The sequence below is a fragment of the Macaca fascicularis genome, chromosome 12, assembly GCF_037993035.2.
Source record: "Macaca fascicularis isolate 582-1 chromosome 12, T2T-MFA8v1.1".
Lineage (NCBI taxonomy): Eukaryota > Metazoa > Chordata > Mammalia > Primates > Cercopithecidae > Macaca > Macaca fascicularis.
Window position 1 is genome coordinate 94,973,271 of NC_088386.1, and position 18,037 is coordinate 94,991,307.

At 39.1% G+C, this 18,037-nt stretch overlaps 1 protein-coding gene across 5 annotated transcripts in view; it reads right to left on the reverse strand.

Annotated features, from left to right (window-relative positions):
* The window catches only part of SATB2 (SATB homeobox 2), a 194,188-nt gene that overhangs the window by 98,450 nt on the left and 77,701 nt on the right, over nucleotides 1-18,037 (reverse strand). For all 5 annotated transcript variants that reach the window (XM_065525834.2, XM_045367439.3, XM_065525832.2 and 2 more), the window contains 3 exons: nucleotides 13,165-13,291; nucleotides 11,875-11,998; nucleotides 86-188 (listed from right to left, as the gene is read on the reverse strand). In XM_065525834.2, the coding sequence (XP_065381906.1) occupies nucleotides 86-188; nucleotides 11,875-11,998; nucleotides 13,165-13,291 (354 nt within the window). The remainder of the gene's footprint in view (nucleotides 1-85; nucleotides 189-11,874; nucleotides 11,999-13,164; nucleotides 13,292-18,037) is intronic.

Genomic DNA, 18,037 nt, shown 5'->3' on the forward strand with positions numbered 1-18,037 from the left:
AAAATGAGCATAAATTCCAAATAATCAACAACTCATGAACCTCAGAAACTGAAAACAGGCTTTACAAACAAAAAAGTCAGTTTACCTTTAATCTTCTTGTACTTTTTATACCATCTCCCAAACTCCTGGCACTTGGTTGCTGACACATTGGCATAATATGTGCTATTTACAATGGATGAAATCATACTCTGAAAAAAAAAATTATAGTTATTTTTTCAAAATATGACTACTTCTTTTTAGGGACAAGAAACAGCACTTTATAACCTGCACTAACCTCTTTTCTTTTAAACTTAAAACAGTCACTCTCCTGTAAACTGAACTATTAACATCAAACATGATTACCTGAATTTTCCATCCCTTTAATTAAAACAATGATAGTGCCTTCTCCAAAAAGTCAACCCTGGGGCAATGTCAACAATGGAGGGGACAGAACATGCAGATTAAATGCAAAGAGGAAGAACAGTTGTGATTTAGGAACCAGAGCAAAAGGTGAGATCAGATGCTCCAGCATCCGTAATCCAAATAATGCCTTTCAGATGTTTCTGTTCCGCTTCCAACTGCAACAAGCTTACACAGCCAAGAATCTGAGAACATCCGTGCTACACACTGCAGAACAACATTTAGGGAAATAAGTTAAATTAATATAATTTATAGAAACGTGTGATTAGAACTTGTGTGAAAATTCACTAAATGAAAAAATTAACAGTGCTATTTTAGAGCAAGGGAAACTAAACGTAACACTTGTACTGTGTTTCAATCAAAAATGAACCAAAGCTCAAACTTTCTGAGTGCTTAAGTGCATGATTCTTCCTTGCTCTCATCCTCCTCAGCCCAACTGCTCAGCTGATTTGTTTGTATTAATAATTGGGGTTAAAAGAGAAGGGGAGCATAGCCTGACATAGCACTGAAAAGTTAAAATTATAATTGCACACCTTGAATTGAACTTCCTACAGAGATATGTTTGCAGTTAATACAGTATGTTTGGGCCAACATTTGTGGCAGATTTAAACGTATACCTGAACTGACTGTGTATGTTTTATACACAGATTTTATTTCTTATTTTTATTTTGTCCTGGGCATAAACAATTCAAGAGATCCAAATGACCTGTGTAAGGTTTTATATCTTGCCTTGAAATCTCATCTTTCTCAAAAAGTTAGCTCCAGACATAGAACAGTTCAGAGAAATCTTAGAACTTCTAATGACATTTCTACAAAGCAGTAGAGATAAAAAGGGTAACAATAAATCAAGTTATTTAACAGGAGGTTAAAATGCCAGCAGACAGGCCTTCATAGACTCCCATTTGAAACATCAGACTCCTCTTTTTTAATCACTAATGCAGTACTGGTGGGGGAGGGGGTTCCTAATTCAATTCACAGAAACCTCTTTCGCAGATGGTTAGCCCTCCCCAGTTGCTGATCTATCCATGACAATTCCTTTCTCTAAGGGGAGATAGTAAGGATAACTCTTTTCATCTGAAGGTCTGAACACAGCAATGGGAACCCAAAGAGTTAATATTATGGGAGTGTATCACAGAACCTATGGGGCCTTGTCTGTTGCCTTATAGGATGACCACTGGAATCCTAATTTCCCAGAGGCGGGCTTCGGGCTTTGTGCTATTAACGACCAAGTACGACTCTTCCCTAACCAGCTGAGCTAGCTCCCGCTCTGGGCTGAGATTCTCTCTGTTCCTAGACTGTGAGACCCTTGAGGACAGTGACTATGTCTGTTTCATTTTTTTTTTTTCTACCTCGTGTCTCACATAGTTCTGATGTGGGATATCTGAGTCACTGAAATTTAACACAGGAAAAGGGACAGAGATGAAATTTAAAAGTGCCAAACTGAAATGTCATAATAATAAAATTTTTTTAACATGAAAGTAGCTTAATAATAGATGCATCAGCCACACTGGTGTATGTGAATAATCACAAATGTACTTGTCATCTCTCTATCTTGTTTGTATGAATTTATCCTCTGGAAAGGCATAGGATACATAGCCATGGCAGGAGTCAGAGTTAAACCCTGTATTGCCAAATGGCCTAGGAAGTGGACTAAAACGAACAGTGTCTAATTACTGGAACCATTTCTCAATTTTTCCTGGCCCATAATAGGAGGCCACAAGCCCAGAAGCCTGCATCGCTTTGGCCCCAGATAATCCAAATTCCCCTCACTCTCTACCCTCTTTACTTTGTCCTTCCTTCCTCCTGCTGTATCTTCAATTGACCCTGCACAAGGCAGAGTGGCAAGGAAATGAATATCTGGCCTCCTACTGGCTCCATTAGCGGGTCTTGTATTTCACACAACTCATTTATAAAGGAGATGTGGGCTACCCTGACTGAATCAGATTTGTTTTCTGTCCCAGATAATCATAAATAAGTTGCTACCTCTACTGATTACAGAACAAAAACATAAACAGGTTTGAACTATGAACTGGGCAAAAAACAAACAAACAAAAACAATAATAATAAGTAGCGAACAAATTTCCTAGATGAAAATCTTTAATCACCAGAAAAGTCTGTTTGAGTTTATGACACATTTTATTCATGTCAATTCCCTGCAGGCCTTTATACAGAGCTAATACCCAAAATAGTTTTTAATGATAAGAATTGTTATAGTCCATCCTCAGAAGACTTTAAAATCAGAAGATAAGAAAATACCTTGGGAATATTTTAAAAGCAAGGCCATGTTATGTCTGATTATTCCAGTTTCATGAATATTTTTTAACCCTAAATTAGACTGTTAAATTCCCATAATCTGAATCTAAATCACTAGGCTTCACTAGCATGCTCTGGACACATACTACACATCTCGATGTTAGTGTCCATTAAATATCTAGAACATCAAAACTTAATTAATGATATGTAAAGTTGAAAGGGGCTAACATGAACCCAGCATGTGCTATTACTCTACAGGAAACAATGTTCTCCAAAGATCCTGGGACACAGAGAATCTGTATTTACCATATTTCATCCACTTTTTATACCTGAACATCACTGAAATAGAGATCCATCTTACAATCAACAGCATCATAAACCTGATAAGATACAGTTGATGCAGAATGGGATGAGTAATAATTAAAATCTTTCCCACCTACCGCCCTGCCAAAAAAGATCTAATTCAATTTTTTCCTTTTAAAATATGTATAATTTTGCAGTTCATGTTGCTCTTTTTTGTTTTCCAATCATTCTAAAGCAACCATACAGTTGGACTTTTAGAATCCACATCTTTTTGATAAAGGAACAAGATCTGAGTCAACTTTTTCAATCCAGAATGCTACCAACTCGAGTATCCCTGTTTATACAAAGCAATACTAACACAAATAACCCAGAAAATATGTGTATTGCTATTTTTAACACTTAAACCGAGGAACTATGATTTACTAAGGCCAATATTAACATGATTTTGCATTCACTAAGCATGTATCGCTTTGCATGGTGCTGGGCTGTGAAAAAGAAAGGATGAGGGTACATGTATAATGGGCAACTGAGGCAGTCCCCACTCAGATACTGAGACACAGCCACAAACCACCACATAAACAGTAGCCGCAGACAAAGCTATTTTATGAATAATATTATATTCTAAGATAAATTAAAAGGGTTAAAATGTCTTTCCAACTACAGAAACTTGAAAATTTCTGACTTCTTTGTAGTTAATTATGAAATTTTAAGTACAAAGATTTTTGGATGGGACATAAAATCTAGGTGTCCTTATTTGTAGTCAATTTGACATTTAGTTTGCCATTAATATCTGGAATTTTTTAAAAATAAGGTATTTAAGAAATCAAACTATATTAGATTTTTCTTTACTTATTCCAAAGTTTACTAGGCAGACTTGAATTTGCTGTAAGCCAAACTACAAGAGAATAAATTTTATAATACTGTTATTTAAATACTTATGATAGCTAGATTGATCTATCTAAAAATAAATTTTCTTTTAGGTTCCTGAAACAAATTTTTAACTCACTTATTTGTTTTTCAACTAGCCCAGAGAATAGATGTCACATATGATTATAAGTATGGTTCCATTTTCAAACTGAGGCCCCAGAAGCTCAGAATGAAAAGCATCTTTCCCATAGTCGAATAGCACTGGGAGGCACCATGAAGACACTCTGTTAGTGGACCAGTATTTCATGGGTCTTTTAAGAAGGGAGACTAACGAATGAATAGAAGGAAACATTCACTACCACCTCCATCAGCGACCACAAGATCAACAGCTGATGGGGCAACCAGTACTTTAGACAAAACAAAAAACAAGGTAACAACAGCAAAAAATAAAAAATAAAAAAAAAAAGGAAAACATGAAGTTTGTGATCTCAGGCCCCCTATATAAGTTAATTAAGAAGTTTAGAATCAAAGAAAACTATGGAATCTAAAGGGAATGTAAAACTTAATAGGAAAAAGCAAAGTAATAAACACAGGTTAAAATGATTTGTACGATACATTCAGAAAAACAGAGATCTGAGCATCCCCTTTTCCCCAAATAAAAGAAAAGATAAAATAACTGGATATCCTTCACTACATTCTGCTTGGCTTGGTGGGATTTATTTGTTTGAAGAGCAGTGTGGTACTAAGAGTAGCTAAGCTGAAAACACATAATACACTTGCTATGAAGAAGAATATTTTTAAACCAATGTGAAGAACTACATTTTCTGTCAGTGAGAATCCCCTGTTTGGGGGTGGAGGAGTGGCATCCCCTAGCCTCCTCTTCTATGTCTGCATGAAGGAGAGAGCAAAGACAGGCAATGAGTGATGTGTGCATTCTTTGCTCATTTTTGGCCTTTTCAATCTGCTTGGTGATATGCTAAATAACATATTAAACATGAGAATATAATGATACTTCAATTAGGTAAAGGGAAAAAAACTGATTTAGAGGAATTATTTTGTCATGAAAAAAATTCATTTAATGTCATTTGGCAGCCTTCTACTATCCCTCTCTATCCCCACTTCTGAGCTATAACATCAGAATTGAAAACTGTTGCCATTTTAAGGGAAAGAAACACTTCCTCTGAACTTCGGAGTATGAAAACACTACATTTGAGAGCTCTTCCCCTAAGCTGTTGCTGAATGGCTTGCTTGTCTAACGTCAGCACTCTCACCTGTGACTGGGATATTGTCTCCTGCATCAGAGAGTGTAAGGATTCTGTGAGATGATTTGTGTAAAAGGCCTAGCACAAGATGTGGAATCAACAAATGTCATCTTTCTCCCCACTGTGCAATCATTTCTTATGGTCACTGCAATCCCCTGGTTAGGAATTATTTTCAAGCTGTCATTTGTGAACCTTCTTCAACATGAGTTCATGAGGTTGGGACACAAACTAAAACAACCTCACACGAAAATAACTAAAACAGACAGCTGGCAACTGGTTAACACGAGACATGATGTATCCCCACTACATACATGAACTTAGGTTAAATTAAACGGACAGTTGACAACTGGTTAACATGATTCTGGTCCATGCAGTTGATCAGTCACTATATATGATGAGCACATGCTCAATTTTTTTTTTTCTGCTGACCCAACTGGCTGCTTGATTTCACTGTTCAACTGTTTTGGCATGTTGTACATATGAGTTAAGTCCAAATGGGTAAGGCTTGCTTAGGATGACAGAAATAATCATCCTACAATCTATTTCTAAAGGCACACTATATGAGTGCCACACCATTGTCACACTGGAAATCTAGTAACTTCTTTGCAGTTCAATAACTTTAGTCAGTCATTTTGTTCCTCAAATATTTAGCAAAAAAGTCTCAACCAGCACCATGGGACAGAGCTGCTTCAAAAACATGTCTACATGCTAAGTAAAATAAATCAGCACAAAATAAATGTTCTATGATTCCACTTACACAAGGTAGGTAGAATAGGCAAATTCACACAGGCAGAATACAGAATAGAGGCTACCAGGGGTCAGAATGAGAGGTGAATAGGGAATTGTTGCTTAAAGGTTAGACTTTCCATTTGGAGTGATGAAAAAGTTCTGGAAAGAGACAGGGGTGATGGTTGTACAACACTGTGAATGTAATTAATGCTACTCAATTGTAAGCTTAAAAATGTTTAGAATGGCAAACTGCATGTTATGTATATTTTACCATAAAAAATATTTTAACATGTCTAGAGTCACAGAGAACATGTGTAGAAGTGGAGCACATTGGAAGTTGCATGCACTTGCAAATTGTTCTTTTCATCACAATTTTCAGGCTGGGTGCAGTGGCTCATGCCTATAATCCCAGCACTTTGGGAGGCCGAGGCAGGAGGGTCACTTGGGGTCAAGAGTTCAAGACTAGCCTGGCTAACGTGGTGAAACCTCATCTCTACTAAAAACACAAAAATTAGCCGGGCATGGTGGCGCTCACCTGTAATGCCAGCTACTTGGGAGGCTGAGGGGGGGAGAATTGCTTCAGCCCGGGAGGCAGAGGCTGCAGTGAGCTGAGATCATGCCACTGTACTCCAGCCTGGGCAACACAGCGAGACTCCGTCTCAAAAAGAAAAAAAAAAAAACCCACAATTTTCAGTTAACAAGACTATCTCTTTAGTCATCCCATTTGAACATCAAGATCGCCTATGAGATGCACAAGGTGGGTACTGGTACCTTTACTTATTTAAATAGGTCAAAACCCTGAGCACCTGGGGTTTTGCAATCAAAAGCCGACCTTAGGTCTTTCAACTCTTCCTCAAGTAAGAATAAGTAAGCCACAGAAAGATGAAATCATAATGTTTTCAAATTGGAACAGCTAAGGACTATTTAATAAGGGAGGACTACGCCTAAGGTCTGCTAAATTAGGATGCTCAGGACAGCCAGTGGCAGAGGAAAGAGGCTGCGAGTGGTTACTCACAGAGACATTGGAGGGAAAGGAAGAGGTGCCAGCACTTAAACACACTTTGAAAGGTGAAATCAAAAATAAATATGCAGACACACAACCACAATCTGTACTTTCCAAGCATCTGGCCAGACAGAGAACGGCTAAATCATTACTTCCCTGTTTTAAATATATATACCTCAGGCTACAATTGTTGCACTTTTACGGACTTCTCCATACCTTTCTTCTGCCTTCAAGGCTGCTCTTTTGAACTGCAGACTACTGGAGTGTTCAATAAAGTATGAACTATCCACTGAATCATTCCCTTATGTAATTGCCAAACTCAAGTGAAGAATCACCTAAAATGGTTTGGCTTTTAAGGTAAGAAGGAAGAATCATTTCAATAACAGGAATCTTTTACTCATGAGTTGAGCCTATTTTTGAAAAACCCAACAAGCCACCTTTCTCACCTAAGGTGAGTAGTACTGGATGCCTCACTCTCTTCTTCCTATATTGAAAGGATTTTAGCTCCTCCCTCAGATTCACTGTTGTATTCCCAACTCATCGCAAAGTACTTGATTCTTAATCAGGACTCCAGGAATGCCGGTGGAAATATACTGCTGAATTACTGTTTCACCTTGCTTAGAACAAAAATACATTCTGTTTCACTTTACATAGGCTGAACTACAAAAACTGCATGCATCTGTTCTGCGACAACCACCAACAAAATGGGCGTGCTTATCTCCACACTAAATTACAATCTAGCTATGCAATTTAAGTGAATAATCTGGAATGTTTAAGGATAATGGCCGTAGGATGAATGCCATGGTCCACATTACATATCCATGCTAGCTGAAACGAGCTACCCCAGTGAGATTTTCCATAATCACACAATATATCAGAAGCCTAAATCAAATCTCCCCCAAATCTAAACAATAGAAATGAGCCCCTGTTTAACTGAAATGTGCTGGGCATCAATCACCAAATTATTCTATTCACTGTTTCTGCTTCAAAATGTTTTGGAGCTGCCAAGAACACTGTAATAATAATAAAACTTTAACTTTACATACTAATAAAACTACACTTTCTGAAACATTTTTAAACTTAATTCATTAAGCACATGAGAGAATTGGTTGACTGAGAGTGGTATTGCTCCTGTCTTGGGACCTTTGGCAACATCTGGAGACATTTTGGTCGTCACAACTGGGGAAGGGGTATAGTGGCATGCTAGTGGCATCTAGTGGGTAATGGACAGGGATGCTGCAATGCACAGGGCAGCCCCCCACCACAAAGAATTATCCTGCTAAAAGGTTAAACTCCTGCATTATAGTAATAGCTACATACAAAATATACATTATGCTGAATGCTGTGGACACAAAGATCAATAAGAGATGGCCCCTGTTATTGTGGACAGTTCATTTAGTGATGGAAATTGACAGGTAACAATGACAACAGGCTGAGATAAGTGCTGTGATGGGGTATTTACAAAGGCTACTAAGAGCAGAGGTAGCAACTACTTCAACCAGGAGGTTGAGGCACTTCACTAGCAGTGACTTCCCAGCTGGAATCTGAAAGATAATTTCATCAAGTAGAAAAGAGTAGTGCATTCTAGCCAGGTGAAATCATGTATGCAAAGGCAAGCAAATGTCAAACTGAAGGACTCTAGAGTCACCAGGATTGTGTGCAGGGGCTTCCAAAGCCAGAGATTAATAAGGTACATCTCCCTGAAGAACCGGTCTCATGTGGAGAGAAGGAGATTCCTAACTTAACAGGCAAAATGATTTTATGGCATTTAAAAAATATTTAAAACACAGGGGCTGGGCATGGTGGCTCACGCCTGTAATCCCAAAACTTTAGGAGCCTGAGGCAGGTGGATCACAAGGTCAGAAGATCGAGACCATTCTGGCTAACACGGTGAAATCGTGTCTCTACTAAAAATACAAAAAATTAGCCAGGTGTGGTGGCGGGCACCTATGGTCCCAGCTACTCAGGAGACTGACTCAGGAGAATCGCTTGAACAGGGAGGCGGAGGTTGCACTGAGCTGAGATCACGCCACTGAACTTTAGCCCTGGCGACAGAATGAGATTCCATCTCAAAAAAACAAAAACAAAAAAACAGCAAAACAGGTATATGGACAAGAATATAAACTCGGCATCAATTTTTAGGATAATACAGAAGGTGGCTTTGTTAGATTTGTAATGCTATACTAGTTAGGTTGCTCCCACTCTCAAGAGATATTTTGAGCAATGGTAAACATTTCAAAATAATTAATTTAATGTGTTCTGGATATAGGATGAGTGCAGGAAGAGGGAAGAAGGCAGCTCTAGTGAAATATAAGGCTGAACAGTGTCATCTTGATGGTCCTTATGCTATGGAGTCTGTACTTCCTATAGGGTGGGTAGGGGGAGTGACTGGGGAATTACAAACAAGGAACACAGGAGAATCAGGTGGCAGGAGAAAAGTCATGAGGCAAGAAAACCTGAAATATTTTAGATGACAGGTGATGAAAGAATGAACAAAGCAGTGGTACAAGGGAAAAAGATTTTAGATGGAGAAGTGATGGAACCCATAGGATCAAACAGAAGGGTGAAGGAGAAGGAACTGTTTAGGTCAGGCAACTAAGTGGGCAAACCATGAGAGCAGACAGTGGAGGGGGCAAGAGTTTTTATAATAGGAGTAAAGATGATCTCATTTGAACATCACAAGACAACCCTCCGAATTATATGAAACATGTAAATACAATGATGCCCAGCTTATAGAAGAGTTTAATGAGGCTCTGAGAAGTGAATGGACTTGCCCAGGATCACATATCTGCCATAAAAGAACTGAGGTTAGAGCCCAGGGCTCTCAGGTCCTGATCTGGATTCTCCTCACTCATGTTGCCTCTCTAGGTCATATTTGTAATCATAACCAAACATGATTGTCATGATACAACAGTTTGGACTAAACTTCCACGTGCCTCAGAAGCCCTGGATAAATTTCCGAATTGGTAATATCAAGTTAGAGGCTTGTACACTTTCAGGCAAAGGCCATTTTGACTCCCATGTGAATGCAAGAGAAAATTAATTGTGAATGATTGTGAAATTTGGGAAAAATTATTGACAGCTTTTCCTAACTCGTTCTTTAGCCAGTTCCTCTGTATCACCAACATAATCAAAATATGCATTTTATAACTTTGTATGCAACAAGGCTTTAACATCTACATACATATCTACAGGTAGGTTTTAAAATGGCCTGCATGAAAAGTCCTAAACATAAGATCAGAATAATGTCCTTTTCTATCTAGCTGCCTATACATGCCTTCTTGATCTTTTTTGGAAGCAAAAATATTAATAGTATACTTTGCTTCAGAGGATCCAAATTCCAAAACACCCTCAAAGACAGACAGACAGACAGACAGACACACACACACACACACATTCAGTTCACAAAATATCTCAATAATAATAGCTGATACTGTTTATGGTGCATCATTGCATGCTACGCATTAGGCCAAGCATTTTATGTAATTTCCAATCATTTAATCCTCTTTATATAACTCAGAACCATTACTACTCAGTTTTACTAACCAAACAAGGGGGGCTCATAAAGGTAAGGTTATAGAGGCTTGTCAACCAGGACATGAATCCAGCTCTGATTCCAGGATACATGCTCTTAACCAATAGCCTTCCTATCTTTCAGAGACTCCCTTACCCTGGAACAAAGCTCATGGCACAGCAAGTTTCTGTAATAGGTTTCTCATCATTTTCCCTTGAACTTAACAGACATTGTCTTAAATCATGTGTAGCAGCTCACACCAGGAAACAGATTTCCATTCAAAGCTTTGAATAATTTGTCAACCTGTGTTCATTTCTACAGCAGCCCTAATCCACCATTATCAAAATATTATCTCAACCATAGAAAAAAATGGGGTCCCAGCTCATGAACACAAATGGAAAAGGCAGCCCTTTCCTCCACTGCTCTTCTTTTGATCCTCTCAATCTCATTTTCATGGCTTGTATTAGTGTATGGTACGTTCCCTAAAAAATGGAGTATCACTTTTCCTTAAGATGCATTTTCTTGTGGTGAATTCACTACAAAACCGCTACAAATGCATATGATGTAAAGATCATCTCTCTACACCAGACTGGCAAAAGGTCCAATAAATCATGCATAGATGGGTTTAGCATGGTTGACTCATCCAGCTGACCAAGTAAAACAACAATCTGGAGCATCCACTTTGAAAGGGGGCTGTGGGAAGTAGCATCTCAACCTACCACTTAGCCAGCTAGTATGCTTAGGCAGTGAATGTAAGTGCTTCTCTAAGCTCCTATTTCTTGATCTATAAAATGGAGACACTGGTCCCTATCTCCGATGAAATACGTGAGAAGTTAATGACTGTATATGTAAAACGTTTATTTTCCTTTTTTTTTTTTTTTTTAAGACAGGGTCTCGCTATCTCGCTATCTTACCCAGGCTGGTCTCGAACTCCAGGGCTCAAGGAATCTTCTGGCCTCAGCCTCCCAAAGTGCTGGGATTACAGGTGTGAGCCACCATGCCCAGTCTGTATACATAAAATGTTTTAATAGTCTCTCCTTACCCTAAAGTCTCAATAAATGCTATTTTTTTTTTTTTTTCTTTGAGATCCAGGGTCTCACTCTGTCACCCAGGCTAGAGTACAGTGGTGTGATCTTGGCTCACTGCAATCTCTCCCACCCAGTCTCAAGCAATTCTCCCACCTCAGCCTCCCAAGTAGCTGGGACTACAGGCACATGCCACCGCACCCAGCTAATTTTCGTATTCTTTGTAGAGATGGGGTTTCGCCATGTTGCCCAGGCTGGTTTCGAACTCCTGAGCTCAAGCAATCAGCCTGCCTCAGCCTCCCAAAGTGCTGGGACTGCAGTCATGAGCTACCCTGTGCCCGGCCAATAAGTTATAACTTCAATTCTACAACCAGAAGCAACATAATCTTTTACACCTCAAATGCAGTGTAAGTCTATAAATAAAAGAGAAGACAGTTGTTTAAGAAGAAGGAACCCCACTGCCGGAGAGTCTACCAATGGCTTCTTCTGTTTCCCAGACCCCCACCTGAAGATACTGACCTGGGAGAGAGGGCATTCTTTGGCTAATGTGCTCTGGTTCATCTCTTTGAGCAGTTCCTTTAAGGCATTGCGGACTGTGGCATGGTTCCACTGCTCCGCAGGCAAGTCTTCCAACTTTGAACAACTGCAAAACAGAGCAAGAATGAACAATACACACACCTCACCCAGGGCCCCTGACCGAAGAGGAGACAGTGCAGCAGCTATTCTTGGGTCTTGTGGGAGCTTCAGAAGAAATGCTGAAGAATGGGGTCTAAGTGAAAGAAGGGAAGTAAAACTGCTTCTCCAAGACTTTGCTAGAGCCCAAAGGGTCTCTTTTAAGTTTGTCCTCCCACTCATCCAAGAAAACTAGTCACTTCTGATACAAGAAATGCTATTTTTATAAAATACGATTTTTCCAATGTATTGATGGAAATGGCATGGCAGTGTGGTTATAAACTTCCCCAATACAAATGTAATTATTGAGCATGCCTAAGGTTAACTGTAAACAAGCATTCCCCGTCAGATTTGCAGTTGGAAGGCCCACCCTCACCCTCATAGAATGGCTCAGAGTTACTTTCTGAACCTCTATCCTCACCCATTCATAGACACAGATGGGGATGCCAGGAGTCCATTTTTAAAGTATAAATTCCCGAAAAGGGGGAGATCCAAAACACTTACACTAAAGGACAACACTCCTTAATCACACCTAGCAGGCACTTTACAATAAAAGACTTTACAATAAAAGGGATATCTTGTTCTGGATGCCATATTTGAAAAAATAAAGAAATCATCCCCAGAATCTCTGCAGGCCACAAAGTGTTTTTTGTTTGTTTGTTTGTTTGTTTTGATGTGGCCTCGGAAAGGGAAGAAAAAGGTCTCCTATGTCAGGACATTCTTGCTAAACCTACTACAAGAACAAAACTCTCCCCTCATAACACAAATCTGAAAACAGCAGAGGTGTTTATTCTTCAAATACTATGTGCTACACATTTAACCAGGCCTAAAGGACCCATTGAGTAAGGGACTGTGTAAAGTTCCTCCTAAGGGCTATAGATTTTTAATGATTTGTCAAGCTGCCCCTAGGTTACCACTTCACTGCTTCTGAAAACAAAGCATAAAGTAATTGGAATGTGACTATAAAGACACCTGGGGAAGGGCCCTCCTTCTTCTTCTCTCCTTCTCTCTCCTTCTTTTCATTTTGTCCAATGTCCAGAAATTAATAAAGACAGGACATGCTAATCTTTGCAGGGAATCTATGATTGACGGAACAGCTCTGAGAGTAAGGAAAAGCAGATGTTCAGAAACACCCACCTTTGTAATTGGATTTTCAGCGTCACAACATGATAGACATCTTGTAGCATGTCGGCCACTGTCGCGTCGGGTGCATCTGTCACATAACTGAGGGGGAGAGGGTTCCACCTTCCCAGCTTGATTATTCCTGCACAGGGAAGAAAAACATAATAAACACATATCTGCTATTTATTAAACCTTCTCATTGTTTGTTCAATGTTAAGAAGGTCATTCAATCATCAACATCCAAGGCCCACTCAGATATTTTACAACCCAGAGCAATAAGCTATTTCTTTCTGGCTGACAATTGAGTTAGTTAACTATACAGGAAGATGGGAAGGAAAGAATGAGGTTTAATCACAGACAATCAGTTCTTTTATGTTTTCCTGTTTCTTAAATTACTTAGAAAACCATACGGATACTTCCTTCCCCCCAGAATTGTTTCACATTCTAACTTAAGGCTGATGCTAAATATACAGGACTGCTGATTTCATAGACAAAAAAAAAAAAAAAACCAAGCCTTAAGTAAATATAAGATTCAGTTTTGAATTGTACAAGAAAATTCCTGTGTGTGGGCTCAGCACGCAGTTACATCCTGACTGTGGTGCGATTCCCAGTGCGAACAGCATTTGGAGCTCATGAAGCAGTCAGAGTTCGCTCCCATGTCTGCGTTTCAGCAGGCAGTGGGGCTGCTTTCCCAGGCCAAATGCAATACCACGGTGACTGACCACAGATCAGAAACAGCAAAGATGCCCTCAACTTCCTCTTTTTTTAATTCCTCAGCTCTTTAGACAGTGACAATAGTACTTTTTCCCTGTGGATTTCCTGCTGCATATGGTAAACATGCATAACAATGAAGAAATAATAAAAATCCTTTCTAAGCTGGGGCTACGTAGAGCAGCAATTTTAGGAATACCCTTGTTAGAGGAAGATTCATGGGATGGTTTCAGCAACATATGGTGAAAATGCTAACTTATTCATAAGATAGGCCCGTTTTATCTGGGACACAGGGCACACATAAACATTGATGAAGAAAAATAGAGAAACCCATTTCACATATGACACACGGTAACAAAAATTTTATTTGTATGCAATGAAAAATCCCATGGTCTCCAGGATGTCAGAAATTGCCACACATAAAAAGCAGTGATACTTTAGTGATCAAAGAAAAACAGCATTTTTATTTTTGACAATACAGGTGAGTCCAACTACACTGTTCTTTAAAAATATATATTGTCATCAAAGAGAGAACACCTGTGTACCCAAGTGAACGTTTAAAAGCTTCACAAAATGATAGCTACAGGGCAAAACTCCAACAATAGGAAATGAACTTTCTGGTCAGGGCACGTCCTGTCCAAGATGAAATAAATGAATGCGCAATGCTTGACATAATGCTTGAAAACAGGGAATAAACAGAACAAAAATATTAAAATGATACACTGTTTCAGTATTAAGATTTAACAATCTGGTGCTGAATATGCTGCAGTATAAATAGTGCCTGGACTCAGATCCAATAAAGTAACACAGCTCTCATTCATAGTACCGTATGTCTCCAGTTCTGGCTCCTTAAGTCATATTTCACTTGCCAAGAAAAGCTGTTTTCTTGCGGGGATAGTTTTCTTAACATTCTCTCTCATGACAATGAAAAGTGCACAGCACGCAGCATGTAGTAGTCATGAAATGAACATCCAGGGCCCACTGGACAGCCACCCACGAGAGAGTGGGTCTGCTTCCTTGCTTCTTTTACTCCTGACATTTGCAAATACTAAAAAGAAACCATGTAACATGTCTAACATATTTCCTTTTAAAAAAAATCATTCTACAATTTTAAATTCCTTTCAAAAGTCATTATCATGATCACCCATAAGTTGAATATAAATTGGCTGTGTTCTAAAGTCACACAGATAATATATGAGAGAATGGGGCGGGGAATGAAGTTGACAACTGTGCACTATGATAGGCAAGTAAAAGAAGCAGATTTTGTGGGTGATTTTGGTTACTAAGACTATGCAAGTAATATAACAAAAAGGACCCTACAAGCTTCAATGCACAACTCCACAGGAGATTCATTCAAGCTGTTGTGGTATCAGTAGTTGATTCCTTTTTATTGTAAAGAAGTATTCCATTGTAAGAATACACACCACACTACAGCCAGACACAACAGAATATATCTGTATAATTTCATTTAGATGAAATATAAGAACAGGCAAGACTAATCTAATGGGGATAGAAGTCAGAGGGACAGAAAGGGGCACTGCATAGACAGGGACATATGAGGATTTTCTTGTTTGGCATGGTGTTGCATGGTTATACAAATTGTCAAAATTTATCAGACTAATCACTTAACATCCATACATTTTTGTATGTAAATTATACCTCGATTTTTTAGAGAGGAGAGGGAGAGAAATATCTACAGGATATAATAACTCATTCTACTGGAAATAGAATCTCCATATAGGTAAATTCTTACCCCCTCCCCCGATGAGCTGGAAGACGACTTGTTTGGGCTAGAATTAGACACACACAGGTGTTTTAACAACACTTAATACCTCCACATAGAGCAGCTGCTACAGGTTGGTTTCTAGATCTTGGAAGAGAGCTGTTGGCACATGCTGTTCTCCCAGGCAATGGGAAGTGTATGCTTTTCCTTTTTTGCACCTTATTAACTAACCTTCTAGTCCTAGAAGTCATGGTCTCTGCTCAGCTATTTACCAGGGTCTGCAGGTACAAGATCTGCTGGAGAGCTATGGCTGGAAGCCCACTCTGCTCCAGCCAGAGTGGAGTAACTCTTGGAGTAACTCTTAATGAGCCTTTCCTCCAAACAGGATCTCTGTCTAATGCACTGTATTAATCCTCTTTGGAAAATCATTCCTTAGAACAGTCCTCCTTCCCTGATATAAAATAGACAAAAATATTACTTGGAATAGTAGTCAAGTGTTAATTGAGGAAATCAAATTGGGAAGCAGTATACCATAGTGACTAAGAATGCAGGCTTCCAAGTTAAATTGCCTCTGTTCACATCCTGGCTCTGCCACCTACTAATTATGTAACCCTAGCAAGTTACTTAAAATTCTCCATACCTCAATCCTCTCATCTGTAAATTGGAACAATAAAAGTACCAATCTTACAAGAATATTGTGCACATTAAATGTAAAAATTAGTAAAGAGTCTGAATGTAATTTAATCTCAACAATTTAGTCATCCTTTTGACCTTTTTAATGTGTCTTATATAGTCAGTTTATTTCAAAATATATTGACTCAAAAGATTTTTTATCATATTAGCTTTCAGTCATGTGTCTATAAAAGACTTTTGTTTTAAATCACAAAGGAGGAGTATACATCAGTATGTCCCATTTTCTATTCCCACCACTTCCCCATTCATTTCTTCCATCCTTGTTCCTCAGTGACTTCTTTCCTTTGACCTATAAGTAGATTGAGATTTCCCCTACTTTTTTTTTTTTTTTTCTGACACAGGGTCTGGCTCTGTCACCCAAGCTGAAGTGTAGTGGTGAGATCTCAGCTCACTGCAACCTCTGTCTCCCAGCCTCAAGCCAACCTCTCACCTCAGCCTCCCGAGTAGTTGGGACTACAGGTATGTGCCACCACACCTGACTAATTTTTGTATTTTTATAGAGACAGGGTTGCACCATGTTGGCCAGACTGGTCTCGAACTCCTGGGCTCAAGCGATCTACCCACCTCAGCCTCTCAAAGTGCTGGGATTACAGGCATGAGCCACTGCACCTAGCCCTCTCCTACTTTAAAACAAAAACACTATGACAATCTCTCTGTTCCCTCAGTCTCTTATTTTCTGCACCACCAAACCTAGTATAGGTGTACCTCCAATTTCTCTATCAGTTCTTTACCCATGAATATCTAGTTTCAACTCCCTCCATGAGGACATGGAGATTCAGAAGGGATGGGTTATCTTAACTAGCCTAGGTAATATTACTAGCAAGTAGCAGAGCTCAGATTCACTTCAAAGACCAGGCTCTCATTCTTCTTGTTATCACACTGGCTCAAGTGAGAGGCAAACTAGAAGAAAAGACTGGTTCCAAGTTTCGGGAGGCCATGAATGCCTGACTCAGTAGCACACTGTATAGGTCAGAGGTTAGGAGTAAGGTCTAGAGTCAAAGGTGAGTTTACACCCAGCTTCCTCTGCTTGTCACTTTGTTTAGTCAAGGTGTCACCTTGGCAAATTGTTTAGTCTTTCCATGTGTCCATTTCCATATCTGTAAAATGGGGATAAGAACAATGCCTACCCTTTAGGGTTATCATGAGACTTTACATGAAAAGGAGAGTCTAGCACTGGGATGCTACATAATAAGTGCTCCATAAAACTTAAGGGAAAATAGATCCTTGTAAGTTTCTTAGTGTAGACATAACAACAATAAAGCACAGCTTCCAGAGAGATTAATTTATACAGGTTGAATATTCTTTATCCAAAATCCTTGGAGAACCAGAAGCAATTCATATTTCTGATTTTTTCAGATTTTGAAATAGTTGCATTATACCTACCAGATAAGCATCCCAAATCCAAAAATCCAAAATCTGAAATGCTTGAATGAGCATTTCCTTTGAGCATCATGTTGACACTCAAAAGATCTCAGATTTTGTAACATTTCATATTTCGGATTTTCAGATTTGAGATGCTCAACTGGTACTGGACTGCAAGTAGATTAAAAACGGCATGCATTCCAAGGGGAAAAAAAAGAACTGAAATAATTCAGGTAGGTATGTCTAGTTACAATTGTAACAGCCTCTTCCTGGCTTCTAAGGAGGGATGCAGACCCCACTAATCACTCCATTGTAGTGAACAAGGACAAAGAAGAAAGAACAAGTCATGTGGCCACTGAGGATAATATTGCAGCACTAGAGAAATGCCAATAATAACGG